This window comes from Emydura macquarii, unplaced genomic scaffold (genome assembly GCF_026122565.2).
Source record: "Emydura macquarii macquarii isolate MOO-44397 ecotype Brisbane River unplaced genomic scaffold, CSIRO-AGI_Emac_v2 contig_2687, whole genome shotgun sequence".
Classification (NCBI taxonomy): domain Eukaryota; kingdom Metazoa; phylum Chordata; order Testudines; family Chelidae; genus Emydura; species Emydura macquarii.
The window spans coordinates 4,455-22,206 of NW_027132824.1; the positions used below are offsets into that span (position 1 = coordinate 4,455).

At 47.5% G+C, this 17,752-nt stretch overlaps 2 protein-coding genes and 1 pseudogene across 2 annotated transcripts; all 3 read left to right on the top strand.

The window, feature by feature from the left end:
• Positions 1 to 290: 290 nt before the first annotated feature.
• LOC137164729 (olfactory receptor 10D3-like) lies at positions 291 to 1,192 on the top strand (the record flags this gene model as incomplete). Its single annotated transcript, XM_067565665.1, has 2 exons — positions 291 to 672; positions 751 to 1,192. Coding segments are annotated over 2 exons (824 nt in total), but the record flags the coding sequence as incomplete, so codon positions are not given.
• Positions 1,193 to 10,095: 8,903 nt separating this feature from the next.
• LOC137164724 (olfactory receptor 14A16-like) lies at positions 10,096 to 11,031 on the top strand. The gene has a single exon (XM_067565662.1). It carries the CDS (start codon positions 10,096 to 10,098, stop codon positions 11,029 to 11,031), a length of 936 nt encoding a protein of 311 aa, XP_067421763.1.
• Positions 11,032 to 16,386: 5,355 nt separating this feature from the next.
• On the top strand, positions 16,387 to 17,321 carry LOC137164727 (olfactory receptor 9S13-like; annotated as a pseudogene).
• Positions 17,322 to 17,752: the final 431 nt, after the last annotated feature.

Here is a 17,752-nt window from a genome sequence, read left to right on the forward strand (position 1 = left end):
TGACTCCAACCTGCTCATCTTATCAGCCATCCTTGGTGACTCCCACCTGCACACCCCCATGTACTTCTTCCTGGTATGATCAATAAGAACTGAATAGATAGAAGATGGTTGAATGGAAAAGAAGAAAGGAAAATTAAATTGAGTAGCATGAAATAGAATCAATGAAATATTAGAGTCCTGATTCTCCACTCACTTTCACCTAAATTATGATGCTTAGAAAGGTTTACCCTTGTACATTAAATTGTGGTGTGCAGATTGCTAATCTGGCTGCATTCTCTCTGTGCTTCCAGGTATGACCCCGTCTCGCATGGAAATGGAGAATCGCACTGTGGTGTCGGAATTCATTCTGTTAGGGATCCCCAACACCAAAGTCCATGAGACCATTCTTTTCATCAGCTTCTTAGCTTTCTACCTCAGCACCCTCCTGGGCAATCTGCTCATTTTTTCAGCCATCCTCGCTGACTCCTGCCTGCACACCCCCATGTACTTCTTCCTCTGCAATCTCTCTGTGCTGGACCTTGGATTCGCCTCTATCAGCACCCTTAAATTGCTGATCAGCCTCTGGACCAAGAGTAGAACCATCTCGCTGGGAGGGTGCATGTCCCAGCTCTTCATCTTCCAGTTCCTAGGCAGCACCGAGGGCCTGCTCTACACCGTCATGGCCTTTGACAGGTACGTGGCCATCTGCCACCCGCTGCGCTACCTGATCATCATGAACTGGAGGGTGTGCACCATCCTGGCTGCCGGCAGCTCCTTCCACGCCACCATTCTCACCAGCCTGACCTTCACGCTGCCCTACTGCGGGCCCAATACGGTAGACTATTTCTTCTGTGACATCTTCTCCGTGGCCAAGCTGGCCTGTGCAGACACGTACATTATCGAGACCGTGACCTTTACCAACACTGGCCTGGTGCCCATGACCTGCTTCTTCCTCATCCTCATATCCTATGTCCGCATCGTCTACTCTATCCTGAAGATGAACTCATCTGAAGGGCGAAGCAAAGCAGCCTCCACTTGCGCCTCACATCTGACAGTGGTGACACTGTTCTTTGGGCCCTGCATCCTGGTCTACATGCAGCCACGTCAGAGCAAAGTGCTGGGGACCGCTGTGCATCTCTACGGCTATGTAGCCACACCCGTGCTGAACCCGGTCATCTACACACTGAGGAACAAGGGGCTCTGCGGAAACTGAGAGGGGGTCAGATGACTGCACATTGATGTGCTGCATCTGCAGAAGCAGCATGTGTGTGAGCATTGAAATGTCTACAAATTCATCCGCGTGGCTCTTATGTGGCTTCTGTGAGAGTCTGTCTCTCTCCTTCCGCATAGAGCCCTACCTGTCATATCTGGAGCTCTACCAATCATAGAGTGCTCCTAAAAGCATCTAGCTGTCTTGGACATGCTTTCAGGCTGATATTTTCAAAGCTGCCTAAAGGATAGGCACACTCAGTCTGCATTAAAATTAACAGGAATTGGAGAACCAAATCTTCTAGTTGACTTTGAAAATCTCAGCCTCATTGCACAAATCTACAGAAGCCAGGGCAGCATCTTCTGCAAACTCAAAAAAAGGAAGAAAATAATTCCCTTCATCAGCTGGCACGGACCCAATGTCAGCAGCACCTGACTTACTTAGTGCATCCCACTAGGCACCTCATCCTCTTTGTAAATCTAGAGCTTAGGCCACTTTTTAGGAGATATTTAGGCACCCAGTGGGATCTTTCAAAAACACCTAGCTCCCAGGGAGAACTGGGCTTCTTAATGGCTTTTGAAAATGGGCTTACTCTGCTCAGTCACTTGGGTGGTTTTGTAAATGTTACCCTCTACTCAGACAGAGAGATAGAAAGAGAAATAAAAAAGGAAGAAAACATGCTACTAGGAGATTTAATGGCTGTGAGAACTCTACACTCCTCACAGGCACTGTATTTTGGACTTGTTGTACATAGGTATTGTGTCTTCTGCATCTGTTGCATTTGAATTTTGAGCTCCATTCAATGTGTATAAAACCTAAACCTAGGACTAAAATGAGGGATGTTTTTGTTTTTCATCCTTAGCTCTTTGATTGGAATTTGTCTCCAAGTTGCTTGTGCTTCTTCTTGGTGTGCAAATTAAAAAGAAACCTGCAAACCAGTGAGTGGAGAGGACTGGACCCATTTATGAGACTGGCAAATAAAAAGTGAAAGTAATTCTACTGGGCCAGAAATGTATAGAAATCTCACTGCATATAGAGATGGCCACTTTGACATCTGAACCACTGACTCAAGCGGAGCTACGGCTGGTTCACTCCAGTTGGGGAATCTGGTCCATGGACTCCAGGGCAGGTAGAGCAGATTCACAGCAGTCAGGGACCTGTCCTATTTAACGCCATGTGTATCTCTAACAATGCCTAGAGCTCTGGCTCCATGGTGGCAAATACTGTGCAGGGTCAGTCCTTGCCCTAAGGAGCTGATGCTCTAAATCTCCAAAGGAGGCTTCATTATCCCCATTTTACAGATGGGAAACTAAGGCACACACAGATCAAATGACACAGGGAGTCTACGGCAGAGCTGGGAACTGAGACGGGCTGTCTGGAGTCCCACTCCAGCGCCCTCACCACAGATCCAGCCTCCCTTGTGAAATATTGAGCATGGTCTTTTTTAGCACTGAAGGGCCTGTCCAGGATCCCTGTCAAGGTTCATGGACCCATTGTGCTGAGTGTGGCACTAGACAGAGGGACAGAGTGTGCTCCAAAGACGGACGCGCTGATGGGAAACAAGACGAGTTTGTGTGGCATAGCAGGGGACGGGGTGGGGGTTTACAAAAATAAGACCACAGGGTGACATACATAATTTTCTTTGTAGGAGATGAAGAGCGTGGACAGTTCCAAGGGGTGGGAGAAGGGCATGGACAAACCAATGGGCTGATGCACTTTGCCCGTTGCTAAGTCCCTAAAGAACGTCAAACATGCTGGATTCTTCCCTGGGATCCCTTCTTATAGAATCCTGAAATTCTGTTTTTCCTTTTCCTTTTTGCCTTAGAACATAAGAGCCACAGTCACGGCCCAGGACCCCATTGCTCCAGGGGCTGTACAAATACAGAACAAAGACACAGCTCCTGCCCCACGATGCTAATCCCATGCCCCTCCCCGCCAGCGGTCAGAATGGCTTTTTTATGGCCTCTGGGAATGCAGCCCCACCTCCAACCAGGCCTGAATGGATTTAACCTTGCCGCCCTGGGTTTTGTGCAGTCAGAAAATAACCCTCATGGAGAAATGAATGCCAAGTGACTTGCCCAAGGTCATACAGTGAGTCTGTGGCTGAGATGGAAAAAGAACCTAGGGAGTCCTGACCCCACACCCCACCTTGCTCTTACCCCATGAAAGAGAAATGCAATCCAAGAGTCACGCATGCCAAGCTGTGCTTCTCTAGCCATAAGAGTATTGGAACAAACACCCCCAGAAGAAGGGCTAGAACCCAGGAGTTCAAGCGTTAGATCCCTACAATCCTCCCAGAGCCACAGATAGAACTAGGAGTCCTGAGAACCATCTCCAAGTCAGCCAGTTCTCAGGCAACTCCTGCTGAAGGCAGGATAAATCATAGCTCAGGACTGGGCAGTTTCCTGCCCCCCCCACCCCGTCTCATCAGGGTGTCTTTCATCTCCTTGTTCCTCAGTGTCTATCTGAGGGGGTGGAGGGGTGGGGGTTTGTTTCTATGACTCATTTGTTTAAATTTCTCCTTCAGCTCTGACATAGCTTTTCTCTCTGCAGCATCTTATAACCTTCCACCTTGTTTCTGCCATTCCTCCTCTTCACTCCCCCCGCCCGGCCCCTTGTGTATTTCTCTCCCTCAAGGTCGCTCACAGCTGCGCCAATATTAAGCTGTTGACTTTTGCTGGGTTTTTAAGCACATAATGATGATGCCTCCAGGGGACATTATTAGAAGCCAGGTTTGGGCAAAGTGAAGACGACCCACGTATTTCTTTAGTGAGGAGAGCCCGGGGGGCCTTGCTTGAATGGAGCACTCCTGCAGATTGCACCTGGTGCTGGCAAAGACCAGTACATGAAAGCACCTTGCTTCATTGAATGCACCAATTCTGACAGAACACTGATCTGGCTGCTTTCTCAGGCCCGGCCTCTCCACACATGCAGCCCACTCCGCCCCGCCAGTCAGTCTGAGCCCAGTGCTCTGCTAGAAGATGCTGCTTTGCAGAGCGTGGAGCGGGTGACCCACTCGGATGTGCTTGGAGTCAGTGCTAATCCCAATGTCCCAGGAAAGTCCTAGGTGGCACTGTGCTGGAGGGAAGAGAGTGGGGGTCTCAGTAGATAGCCCTGTTCTCTCTGCATATGTCTACACAGGGATCAAAAACCTGCAGCTGACCTGTGCCAGCCGTGGCTGCGTGGCAAGTCTTTTATCCCTGTGTAGATGTACTCTCTGAGTCAGTGTGCAGGGCGTCAATGCAGTGCTTGGGTCATTAGTCATGGCCATTGGCGAGGTCACGGCCCATTCGATCAAAACAGAGGTTTGAACCTTCATTTCCTGGCTAAATTCTAACACAGACACTTCTTTACATTGTAGGTACAGAGACAGCTCTAACATAGGCAGGTCATATCCCCAGCTGGCAAAACTCACCAAAGCACCATTGCAGTTAATGCCCCTAGGTCTTTTTACACTGAGCAAATTCACTTTGGCTTCTGGCTGTAATGTGTAGACGCCAAGGTGCATGTCTATCAGACTACATGTGAGCAGGTCTCCTTTCAAAGCAGGGCTGGGTGGAAAACCGTTTTCCCGTCTCATGAGAATTTTTAACATTTTGAAATTTGTCAGAACGAAAAAAATCAAAATTTCAACAGTGTGAACTGCCAAAAATTCACTTGGGGGAAAATAAATGTTTTATTCTGATCACTTCAAAGTTTTTTCAGTCAATATTGACCTTCTCCCCTTTTTAAAATGTCTAAACCAAGAGCTGTTTTCACCCAAAAACCTTACAACTTTCTGTTGTGACAAGATTGAAATATGATGTTTCGACAATCTAGAAAATTTGTAACCAAATATCTGTTTTTCTGGGTCAGGTGTTTCATTGAAGCAACACTGTTTAATGAGCAGTTCTGTTTTAGAAAAAATGGCATTAGCCTACCAAAAACATGTCCCCCCCAAAAAACCCCCAAAAAACAAAAAAACAATTGAAGAGATCCACACACACAAAACACCAGAAAATTCCTGACCAGCTTAATTTCAAAGGTTCTTTTTCCTGGCATCTGGCTGAGCTAAGTGGAGGGTTAGGGGAAGTGTGAGGAGCCTTGGAAAGACACCATTTCTACTTGAGTGCATGCATCGCTCTGGGTTCCTCCATGGCCCCTCATTTACACCAGTGCATCTAACCTCACTCCTGTGAGGGACGGAAGGGTTTTCATCCCCATTTCACAGGCTGAGCAGCAGAGAGGTTGACAGATGCTCCTTTGACATGCCCAGCATAGGTAACTCACCCAAAGTCACCCAGGCAGTCTGTGGCAAATCTTGAACCCAAGTCTCCCGAGTTGCAATCTGCCCACAACAGCAGGTTTTGTTGCTCCTACAAATGGCAGGAACTCTGCTACACGTCGCTGAGCGCTGCATACTGGCAGCTTGTCTGTTAACACGCCATGTGCACACACCCGGGCACCTCTCCTTCACAGAGAGCTCTTGGAACGCAGCCCAGCACTGCGCCCGCACGAGCAGCCTTTGCAGGAGGAAAGGTCTCTGCATCTTTCTGAAGAACCCTGGCCCAGATCCTTCGCTGGTGAAAATGACCCCCAAGGGCTGCAGCCCTTTTCTCTGAATGCCATGGCTCTTGGCTGCTCGCAATCTGGGCAGCGTTCAGCCTGCAGACCTAGGGCGAAAGGTTTCCTAGGACAGCCTCAAGTCAAGTGCCCCAGGTCTAGGCCAGCCTGGCAGATCTCATTTATACTTATTGCGTATATCATGGTAGCGCCTGGAGGCCCAACTGAGACCGGAGCCCTGTTCTGCCAGGGGCTGCACCGACAAACAGTACCAGCGAGATCAGGACCCCACCTGGCCGGGTGCCACCCAGACACACAGAGCCACAGAGAGCAGGACACCGGCGTGCCAGCGCTGCACAGACAAACAGTAACAGAGCTCGGGACCATCACGGGGTCTACTCACCGCTAGGGTGCCTGGGGAGTCTCACCTTCCAGGCCCAGCACCTCCTTCCGCTGCTCATCCATGCGCCCCGCCGTGTCTCTGAAACTCAGAGTGCTCTATCTTCATGGCTTGTCCCTCTGGCCAGGTCATTAAAATCCTCCCCTTCCAGGGTAGGAAAGTCCCAGCAGACAATTGTCCGAGGCAGCCTTCTGCTCCATGGCCGGGTCTGTGCCGCTGCCCCAGTGGGTGGGGTGGGAACCCAGGCCCACCCGCTACTGCATGGTCCAGTCCAGGGGGACCCTCTGTCTAGCAACGATGGGCTGCTTGCTGCCAGCCCCTCTCACTATTTCCCTGGAGCTCTGCCGGCTCACCCCCTCTCTGGGCTTACCAGCCCAAACTGCCTCCTTCCAGGGACTCACTGCTTCACTCCATAGCCCCAAACACCCCCTGCCCCTTCTCCCAGGGAGCAACGGCTGCCAACTTCCTGGCTTTATACCAGCCCCACCTGTTCCTTCCCAGCTGGGCTCCATCAACCTTTCCAGCCCTGCTTCTCCCCAGGTGCAGGTTAATTAACCTAATTTAACCAGATTTGCCTCACCTGGGCTGGACGCTCCCTTGTGCCAAGCACTGCACAGCTGCTCAGGGACTGGCACCCCTTTGTGGCAGGCACTGCTTAGACACACAGCAACAGACCCCCCCTCCCCATGCCCAGCGCTTGGCAGACACACAGTGGCCAGAGTGTAGGGGGGCTAGGGGCTGGCTGGGAAGCCTGGCCAAAGTGGAAGGGAGGGGATCCAGCTGGGGGGTTCTGCCCAGAATGGAGGGGCTGAAGTGACTGGGGAGGCAGAACAGAGTAGGGGGCAAACAGGTCTGGCTGGAGTGTGCGGGGGGTTGAGGGGTCCAGCTGTGTGGGCTGGCCAGAGTGGGAGGCAAGGGGTCAGGCCACAGGTCTGGTGAGAGAAGGGGGGGCGAGGGTACTAGCTACAGGGGCTGACAAAGTGGGGGGTCAAAGGGTCTGCCTGACGGGGCTGGCCAGATTGTGGGGGGTGAGAAGCCTGGGTAGGCGGCTGGTCTGGCATGACAAGGGGGTGAGGATGGGGCTGGCTGGAGGGGTCGGTCTAGAGTGTGGGGGGCCAGAGGTATGACTGGAGGGGCTGTCTGGTTGTGAGGGGAGTGGCCACAGGCCTGGCTGGAGGGATTGGGCCAGAAAATAAAAGAAATATCAATTACATTAAAATAATATACTTGTAAAAAGTTTCAAAGCATATAAAATACACTTTAAAACTCAAAACTTTAAAAACTTCCAAATATAAAAGAAACAAAGTAAATAAAAGTTGAAAAATATGAAAAATAAGATTTAAAACTCGAAATGTAAAGTCTGAAATTGAACCAGCAGCTGAGAGGTGAGAGTCAATGGGACGTGAGCTCCCTCATCACGTCAGGAGCTTCTGATTGCCCCCACTCTCTGCCCCCCAGGGCAGGGCTAACAGCAGTCTGACTCCGGCCATGCGGCCACCCCATCCGGGGAGTGAGGGGCGGCCCCCACCTGGGCTCCCAGACCCACAGACAAAGCCCAGGGGGAACCACTCCCATTTACATTTGCCGGACCCAAGGCTCTTGCTCTGGTTGTACAGGGGCTAGGAGACCCCAGGCAGAGTTCAAATAAAACTAAGTTTTGCATAAGCCCTTATTTACACCATCCATTATGAACTATTCCTCCAGAGCCAGGTCTTCTTCCCCAGGTTACAGTTGGGCCAACTGAGGCATGGAGAGCTGAGGTAATTCATCTGCGCAGCTGGACTTAGATCACAAGATCTCCAGGTGACTTGACCTCCTCTCTATAGCCCCTGCTGCCTGGCTGCCCTTGTTATCGTTGTAGGCTGGGATTGTCAAGGCGGTCTAAGGGAGTTAGGCCCCCAAGACGTGCATGCCTTACTCTCCCTTAGGCTCCTCTGCAAATCCCAGCCTTCATAGTTCTGAAAGTCAAGAGAAGCCCAGGCCTTGGAAGATGCCAAGAGAGACCCAGGGCCAGAATTACAAAGGGGTTTAGGCATCTAAAGAAGCTGACAGTTGCCTTGTGGGATTTGCAGTAACACCTCAGCAAGTTAGATGCCTAAATCCCATTGGATGTCCATGGGATTTAGCTACCTGGCAGACTTAGGAGCTTTGGGAAATCCCAGTATATACCTGTCCCACCTTTAGGTGCCCAAATCCCTTGGTAATCCCGGCCCACAGAAAGCACAGAAGCTGGGCTGGAGTCAGGAAACCCTGGGGGAGATCCTAGGGCCTGGGCTAGGCAGGGGGTCAGACTAGGGGAGCAGAACGATCCCTTTTGGCTTTAAAATGGATGAGTCCATGAGGTTTTGCCTCTGGGCCTCTGCTTCTGAGCTGTTCAGGTCTCTCAGGGGTTAGTCCCACAAGCCCTTAGGAAATAGACATGGGTAAATCACCTTCCTGCAGCATCGCTCCTTTAATGCCAGTGACGCTCAAAGCCAGCTACACACTGCTCAGCTGCAGAGAGCAACCGGTCTGAGTCTAGTTCTGTCAGGTCATGCTCAGAGTGAGGGGTGAAAGGACTCTTACACACTTGTGTCCTTGGCATCTAGATAGATAGATAGATAATGACCGAAGAATCCTGGAGGTGGACGACCAGATTCCTCACCTCTTGGGGAAACATCCACAGAGGCCAGTACAGTAAGTGTGCTATTTCCATTAATTATATGTGTGGGGATTAGCATACAAGGGAAATTTAAAGAACACGAATCAGAATTCCTGTCAGCACTCGTTAAGGATTTCACTGATAAGTTACTCAAACAACTACAGACAGTCAGAAGAAACAAAAATTCCTCCTTTCGAAAATGTCAACTTTTCATCAGAAACCCCAAACCCATTTTTTTTCTCCTTTAGGCAACTCAAAACTTTCAGCTGAAAAGTGTAAATTTAAGATGAAAACCAAACAGGATTGCTTGTTGAGTATTCAGTTTTCCAGCAAAACAGATTTTCAATGAAAACAGACACATGGTGAGAAAAACGTTGTTTTGCTGTAAACCCAAATTTTCCGTCCAAAAAAGCAAGCAACCAACCAACCAACCAAAATTTAACTGAAAATTTCCAACCAGACTTAAACTTCAGACAAGGGTGGGGAAACTTTAATGTTGGCTAATAACATCATAACTGGAAACCCATTGATTCGGTTGCAGCTGTTTGATTTCTGTTTGAAAGGAAAGTAAAACTGAGAAATGGCAAAGCCGATACCCACAGAATATGTGTTATAGGGACTAGGAGCTTTGAACCCAGTTTCAGAGTTGCACCCAGCAGCCAGATCTGTCTATCCTGTCATGGAGCTTAGCTGGACAGGGAGGAGGTCACTGGGACTAGAAACCTCTTTGTTTAGCACCATATCCAGGCTCCATCACTGCTGGCAGCTGAGCACAAATACTGTAACTAGGTGCACAGAATATACACATAATGATACACAGCCCACACACACAAAGAGCTCAGAGTCCTAGTAGACCAGGCAGAGAAAGGGAGGGAGGGAAAGAGAGTCCCAGGGAGGGGAAGTGACTGTGTGAAGGTCATACAGCAGGTCAGTGGCAGAGCCAAGAACAGAACCCAGGTGTCCTGATTTCCACTGACCCGCAGAGCACAGACACAAAGTCACAAAGGGAAACAATACAACACAGCAGTAGCTGAGCGATGCCAGGTCGTGGCTCAGATCTTCACAGGTGTGAACTGACCCAGCTTCCAAGACGTGTGCGGATTGACATCAGTGGGATAACGCACCGGACTAGTCGTCTCATTCCCCGCAGCGAGGAGCCCTCACCGCCCCTGCTCAGTGGATGTGATCAGGGCTGTGTTCGGACAGTCACATCGTCAGTTATTATGGAGAGAGGAATCAGGGTCATTCCCTCGGTCACTCTAATCCTCACCGTTGCCCTTCTCCTTCCCTCCACAGGCAGGACACAATGTGCTGAGGAAGAAAATGTCCAACGGAACCACCGTGACCGAGTTCCTGCTCCTGGGATTCTCTGAGGTGCGGGAGCTGCAGATTTTGCACTTTGTGGTGTTTCTAGTGCTTTACCTGGTGGCCTTGATGGGAAACCTTCTCATCATCATAGTCATAGCCCTCGACCACCACCTTCACACCCCCATGTACTTCTTCCTGATGAACCTGTCCATCCTGGACATTGGCTTCATCTCTGTCACCGTCCCCAAATCCATGGCCAATTCCCTCATGAACACAAGGTCCATTTCTTACGCTGGATGCATTGCCCAAGTCTTTTTCCCCCTCTTCTTGATAGGAGCAGAATTTTTCCTTCTCACCATCATGGCGTACGATCGCTACGTCGCCATCTGCCAGCCACTGCACTACGAGAGAGTGATGAACAGGGGAGCTTGTGTCCAAATGGCAGCCGGGGCCTGGGCCAGCGGTGTTCTCTATGGTGCCCTGCACACTGGGAACACATTTGCAGTATCCTTCTGCAGAGGTAACAAGGTGGATCAGTTCTTCTGTGAAATTCCCCAGCTACTTAAGCTCTCCTGCTCTGACTCCTACCTCACTGAAACGGGGATCATTCTCTTTAGTGTGGGCTTAGCCTTATGCTGCTCTGTTCTTATAATTGTGTCGTATGTTCAGATCATCAGCACAGTGCTGAGAATCCCCTCTGAGCAGGGCCGGCACAAAGCCTTCTCCACCTGCCTGCCTCACCTCACTGTGCTCTCCTTGATAGTTTGCACTGGTTGCTTTGCCTACCTGAAACCCCTCTCCAGCACGACGTCACGGCTGGATCTCGTGGTGGCTGTTTTCTATTCCGTGCTGCCTCCAGTGATGAATCCCTTCATCTATAGCATGAGAAACAAGGAGATCAAAGCTTCCCTGTGGAAACTGACAAGGTGGAGGTTATCCACTAAAAATTAAAGGTCCATCTTTTTCCTTTGACTGTGATTTCATTCTGTGTTTGTATAGAAAACGAGTGTCCTGTAGCACCTTAAAGACTAACAAATTTCTGCAGGCATAAGCTTTCGTGGACTGCAGCCCTCTTCGTCAGATGCATGAAATAGAAATCAGATAGGTGGTATATATACATATACATCCAAGGGTAAGGAACAACAATGGGGAGGGCAACTGGTAACAAAGTCCATTTAGTTAGAGTAGATGAGACCTATTCACAACTATTGATTAGAAGGTGAGAATGTGTGAACAGTGACAATTACTTCTTGTACTGAGATAAACATTCCAAGTCCCTATTTTTAGACCCAGTTTGATTGTGTCAAGTTTGCAGATGAGTTCTAGCTCAGCAGTTTCTCACTGAAGTCTGTTTTTGAAGTTTTTTTTTGTAGAAGTATGGCAACTTTCAAGTCAGGTACAGAGTGTCCTGGGAGATTGAAGTGCTCTCCTACTGGCTTATGGATGTTACCATTTTTTATGTCTGATTTGTGTCCATTTATTCTTTTGCGTAGTGACATTCCGGTTTGGCCAATGTACATGGCAGAGGGGCGTTGCTGGCACATGACGGCATATATTACATTAGTAGATGTGCAGGTGAATAAGCTCCTGATGGTGTGGCTGATGTGGTTAGGACCTGTGATGGTGTCACTAGAGTCAATGTGCGGGCAGTGTTGGCAACGGGGTTTGTTGCAGGGATAGGTTCTTGGGTTAGTGTTCTTGTTATATGGTGTACGGTTGCTGGTGAGGATTTGCTTCAGCTTGGGGGGGCTGTCTGTAAGCAAGGATAGGTCTGCCTTCCATGGCTTGAGCAAGTGAGGGGTCGTCTGCTAGGATAGCTTGTAGATCCTTAATGATGTGCTGGAGAGATTTTAGCTGGGGGCTGTCGGTGATGGCCAGTGGTGTTCTGTTGTTTTCTTTCTTGGGTCTGTCCTGTAGTGGGTTTGTATAGAAATGTAATCAATGGGTGACATTAATGTCTCTGTGAGAACATGCTTTGCAATCTCTTTGCATGCAAAGGGATATTTGCATTGGCAAAAATGCAGACATACGCAAGTCAATGGGTTTGCTGTAGATTTACACTAGTGGGAATGAGATCGTAATCTATTTATCTATCTATGTTTCTAACTTAGGTTTTTGTACTGCCACCCATCTCCAGGCTATCTGAGCCTCTTCCACATCAAATCAGTAGCCAGATCAAAGTGTAGTGGACTTCCTAAGGTCTCTGGCTCTTCTCCTTTTCGGCGTATAAATCTCTGCATGGATCATGATGGGGGTTGGTTTATTGTTTGCTTGTGTGGGATATGATGGCATGAAATCCTAAACTCTGTGCCATCATATCTATGGAATTATTGGCAAGGGAGGGGGCACATAGTATCCAAGTCTTGTGGGCTTTAAGAATAAAGTGTCTGTGGTTAAGAACCCTTTTACTCAGCCTGTGTTCCTTGTTTTCCTGCCACATTTTGCCCAAAGGGGTTAAATTAGAAGTCAGACCCGGATTTTGAGGTCTAGAGCAGATGGACGGCAGCCTCCTATGGCCAAAGGAAGGGCATCGGACAAGAAGGCTCAGCTTGGGAGTGTGACCTAGAATCCCAGAGCTAGCAAGAAGGGCTAGAATCTATCCAGACACAGCTGACTTAGAAGCCCTTGAAACCAGTGATGGGTCCTCTCACAACAGACCGGTGATGGTACAGTCAGGTCCCGGCCAGGTTGTAACAGTTAGCCTGGCTGGTTTTCCTTTTCTTAGATTTTATCATTTGGCCAATTTTTTAGACCAGGGAGCCGTCACTGAAAATTTCCAGATGGAAAATCCTTTTTTTTTTTTCCAAAATTGAATTTGAGGGTGGAGAGGGGTGTTACTGGGAACTCTGCCTTTAAGGGCTGAGCTTCCAAGGCAGAAATCCTGGGCAGCACTGAGAAGCTCTTGTGGCTCTGCCGAGCCAGCTGGAACTGGATACAGGGACACTCACCTTAACCATTGAAAAATCACAGTTTTCTCCTGGAAAATGTTGATTTTGTCATCTTGATTTCACACTGGAAAATCGGTCCAATGGCAAATTCCCAACCACCTTCACCCAGCACTCATGGCAGACACAGCGAGCTAGTGTACTGACACGAAGAGGAACACGATGGGCACTTTGCTGGGATGTAGCATCGAGGCATACTCAGGTCCAGAGCAGAAATATTCCCCTTCGGAGGAAAGTGTCCACACGGCAGAAAAGCAGAAAAGGGCCCAAGCCCAGACGCTAATCCACGCTGGGATCCCAAATGCCTCAAAGTTCAAGGGAGGAGCTTTGGGATCTGAGGTGCTGGATCTGCCCCGTCTCTACAAACCCCTCCACTAGCTGGATGGACAGACAATGTCTCCATTGCTGGTTGGCCCACAGGGCCCCAAGCTTTGACTAGCTGCTTGGGTCGAAAAGGCCAGTGGTATAGATGAGGCAACGTAGCTAGGTCCTGGTCTACGAGTGGAAGAGCCATGAGATGCCTCGCTGGGGCTGACAGGGCAAGGGGCCAAGCACCTGAGGTGGGTGCTTTCAGAAAGGGGAGGTGGAAACATTGGCCCTTAACTTAACTTAAATAACTCCTTTCCTTCCTTGATGTTTATCCCTCTGATCTATTTATAGAAAGCAGTCCTATCTCCCTTCAGCCTTCATCTACTTAGGCTTAACAAGCCAAGATCCTTAAGTCTCCTGTCATAAGGTAGGTTCTCCATTTTGTCCGATCATCCTAGTAGTCCTTCTGTGCACGTCTTCCAGTTTGAATTAAATTTTCTTAAACATGGGCGACCAGATGCCTTTTATAATGGTACTAACATGTCCCTATCTCTTCTTGAAATTCCTTGCCTGATGCATCCCAGGATGTCATTAGCCTTTTTCATGGATGCATCATATTGGTGGGTCAAAGTCATGCTGTGATAGACCAATAAACCCGGGTCTTTCTCCTATTCTGTTGCTTCCCACTGGTGGGTCTACAGTTTATAACAAAAAGTCCTGTTGTTCTTTCTTCCCCATTTCTATCACTCCAGTTTTCAAGGTAATTCAATCTTTTTGTATGATATTCTGGGCCTCCTTCATCATGGTCATATTTCCCAACTTTGTGTCATTCGCAAATGTTTTTAGCACACTCCCACTTTTTCTGCCAAGCTCATTTATGAAAGATGTAAATATGATTGGTCTCCAGACTGAACCCTAAAGAACTCCACTAGTAATCTCCCTCCGCCTGACAATTCACCGTTCATCATGATCCATTGTAATCTCACATTTAACCAGTTTCTTTCCCACCTTCCAATTCTTGTATTAATACCTACTTCTCCAACGGACCTAGTGGGACCCCTCTAGACATATCCTCCCAATTTGAAAGCTACGCTTTGAATATGGTCTTTCAACAAATCGTGCACCCACTATGAATCTGGGCATCCCTGTATTCACACCCCTCACACTACTGCAATAATATTTGTACAAAATATGCGTTGTGAGGTATCAATCAAAAATTGATAACATGTTAGTCAATAATATCATTAAGAAATGCATGTGATAATGCTGCGTGTGGAATTATGGATACTCACTGATATTAAGTTTTTAAATCTGACTAAAAGAAGTTTAAAACTGGCATGTCAGGGTGACTCAATAAACAGGTTTTCCCCAAATAAAGGAAAAAGGTGTGTCCAAATTCAATGAACTATTCATTTGTATCAAAGGTTGCAGGAAGGTTGTTCTCAGGATGGCAGAAGACAGAACAAAGAGCAAGGGTCTCAGGTTGAAGTGAAGGAGGTCTAGGTTGGATATTAGGAAAATCTTTTTCAGGTGGTGAAGGAGGAGGATGGTGAAGCACTGGAATGGGTTCTCTATGGAGGTGGTGGAGTCTCCATCCTTAGAGGTTTTTAAGGGATGGTTTGACAAAGCCCTGGCTGGGATGATTTAGTCAGGGTTGGTCCTGCTTTGAGCAGGGGTTGGACTAGATGACCTCCTTGGGTTCCTTCCAACCCTAATCTTCTGTGATTCTATGAAATTAGGTTGGTTTGGTGGTATTTGCTCTTGACAAATCCATGCTTACCATTCCTTCTAACCAGGGCTTAATTTGTGCCAGGCTTGCTGGACCTTAGCCCAGGCATCTCCTGCATTACAAATGAATCACTGCTTAGTACCCTATTATCCTCTAGGTGCTTACAAATTAATTGTTTAGTAATTTGTTCGAGTATCTTTCCAGGTACTGAAGTTGCTCTATAATTCCCCACATCCTCTTTGCTCCCCTTTTCCAACATAGGTACTGTGCTAACCTATCTCCAGTCCAATAAATAAGTCAAATATGTTAATTCTTAGACTGATAGGGAATGGAATAGCTGATGTTAAAGTCCCAGTTCTGCCACCTTTTTATAAATCAATGGTTTTGCACATGGGAGGATAGATTCTGCAATTGTCCAACTTGGCTGAGTAGCTGTGCTTTGTGTTACAACTGAAAGGAAAAGTTGGTTACTTTGGCTGCTACACTTGAAAATATGCCTTCCAAAAGAGCAACTCAGATTTCATTAGGAATTTGTTTCACATGGATTACAAGAACCTGATCTTCTTACAGTGAAGTCAAAGTCACGTTTGCCAACAAATTCAATCTCTCTAGGATGAGATTTTCAATAGAACTTTAGTGAATTAAGTACCCAAATATTACAGAAAGTCAATGGGAGTTGGGTGGCTCTTTTTGAAAATTACTCACAAGATACTTTTTGTATCCCTTGTAAGGAAAGCATTTGAGCACTTCCAAAATATTTTAAAATATTAATGAATTTATCATCACAACACCCTCTGAGATCAGGAAATAACTTTATCTTCATTTTCAGAAAGGGGAACTGAGAGGCAGAAATAGCAAAACTGAAAATGTTCACAAAAGCTCAAGGGATAGACCCCAAGTTTTTAAAGGTATTTATGATCAATTTAGTGTATTTTAGTATTTAGGAGAAAAGGTATTCATCAGAATGGCTCCTTCTGACCTTGAAATCAATGAGATTTTGGTACCTAGGTGCTTTTGAAAATTCTACTAGGCCCTTAAACACTTTTATAAATCTCGTCTGAGGTGACCAAATCCTATTGAAATTGAATGTGAGTTGAGCACACAATGCCCTTTGGCCGCTTTGGAAATCTCAGCCCAAGAGACTGGGCCAATGCCTCACAGACAGTCTGTGGCAGAGCTGGAAAATGAACTACCGAGCCCTCAGACCAGGGTATTTTCTCCATCACCATCCTTTTTCTTTTCACTAAGCCCTTCAGTTACATCTTCTTCATTTGCCCTTTCTTTAATCTGTATCTCACTCCTTTTCCCAAGGATTTCACAGCCATGGAGCCAGTGAGATTGGGGAACCGCACAGCACTCTCGGAATTCATCTTGCTGGGTTTTGGAAATGGTCCAGCTCATCAGATGATCCCTTTTGTGATATTCCTGGTGATTTACATAGTAACTATGATGGGGAGCATCGTCCTGGTCCTCCTCATTAGAGCCAACTTTCACTTCCACACCCCCATGTACTTCTTCCTCATGAACCTCTCGCTCTTAGATCTCTGCTACTTCTTCACCATCGCCCCAAGAGCCATGGTGAGTTTCCTAGCAGGGAACAAAGCCATTTCCTACAACGGGTGCGCCACCCAATTCTTCTTCTTTGTTCTCTTCCTCACCACCCAGGGGTTCCTCCTGGCAGCGATGGCCTATGATCGCTACACCGCCATCTGCGACCCGCTCCGGTATCCCATCACCATGTCCAAGTGGGTTTGCGTTCAGCTGGTGGCAGGGTCGTAAATCTGCGGCTGTGTGAATTCCATGGTGCAAACAGGCTTCACCTTTATGCTGAGCTATTGTGGGTCTAATGAGATTAATCATTTCTGCTGTGACGGCCCTCCCCTGATTAGTCTGTCCTGCAGTGACACGTACGTCAATAATCTTGTGATGTTTACCCTCATAGCGGCACTGCCCTGATTGTGCTCATCTCCTACATCTGTATCATCTCCACCATCCTCAGGATTCACTCTGCCGAGGGCAGACACAGAGCCTTCTCCACCTGCACCTCCCACATGGTGGCTGTGACTTTATTTTATGGGACCACTGCTTTCATGTATGCCCAGCCCACTTGGCTATCTTCTCTGTACCAAGAAAAAGTGCTGTTTGTGTTTTATACCCTTTTCATTCCCATGTTGAATCCTTTCATCTACAGCCTTAGGAACAAAGACCTGAAAGATGCTTTGAGAAGGACTCTGGGCAAGAAATGTTTGAAAAAATGAACATTGTTCTTGAACATAGAGATGAAATACAGTGGATCACAGTAATGTGCAACACAACAACAAATGCTTGCCAAATAGTTATTTATTATTGGGAGCAGTTTTTTTAAGGTATAAACAAATAAATCCTTGGGATTCACAGTATTTATCGGTCTATCTATCAATTTTTCTTTTTTTGTGTTTGTGCCTGTCTATGGCTTTCTGCCTGTCTCTCTTTCCACTTACATGACTAGCTGGCCTGTAGAATTCATTGCCTCTGGATATTATTTAGTTAAACATTTCTTCAGAATTAAATAATGGCTTTGATATTTATAAGGACTTCATTCTTCGGGATATGGGTTGGCTGCTGCCTTTCTGAGTCAAGAGTAAATTTTGTCCATGATTTATCATACAATTCTTCTGTCTTTGAAACAGCTGATAATGGCCACCACTGG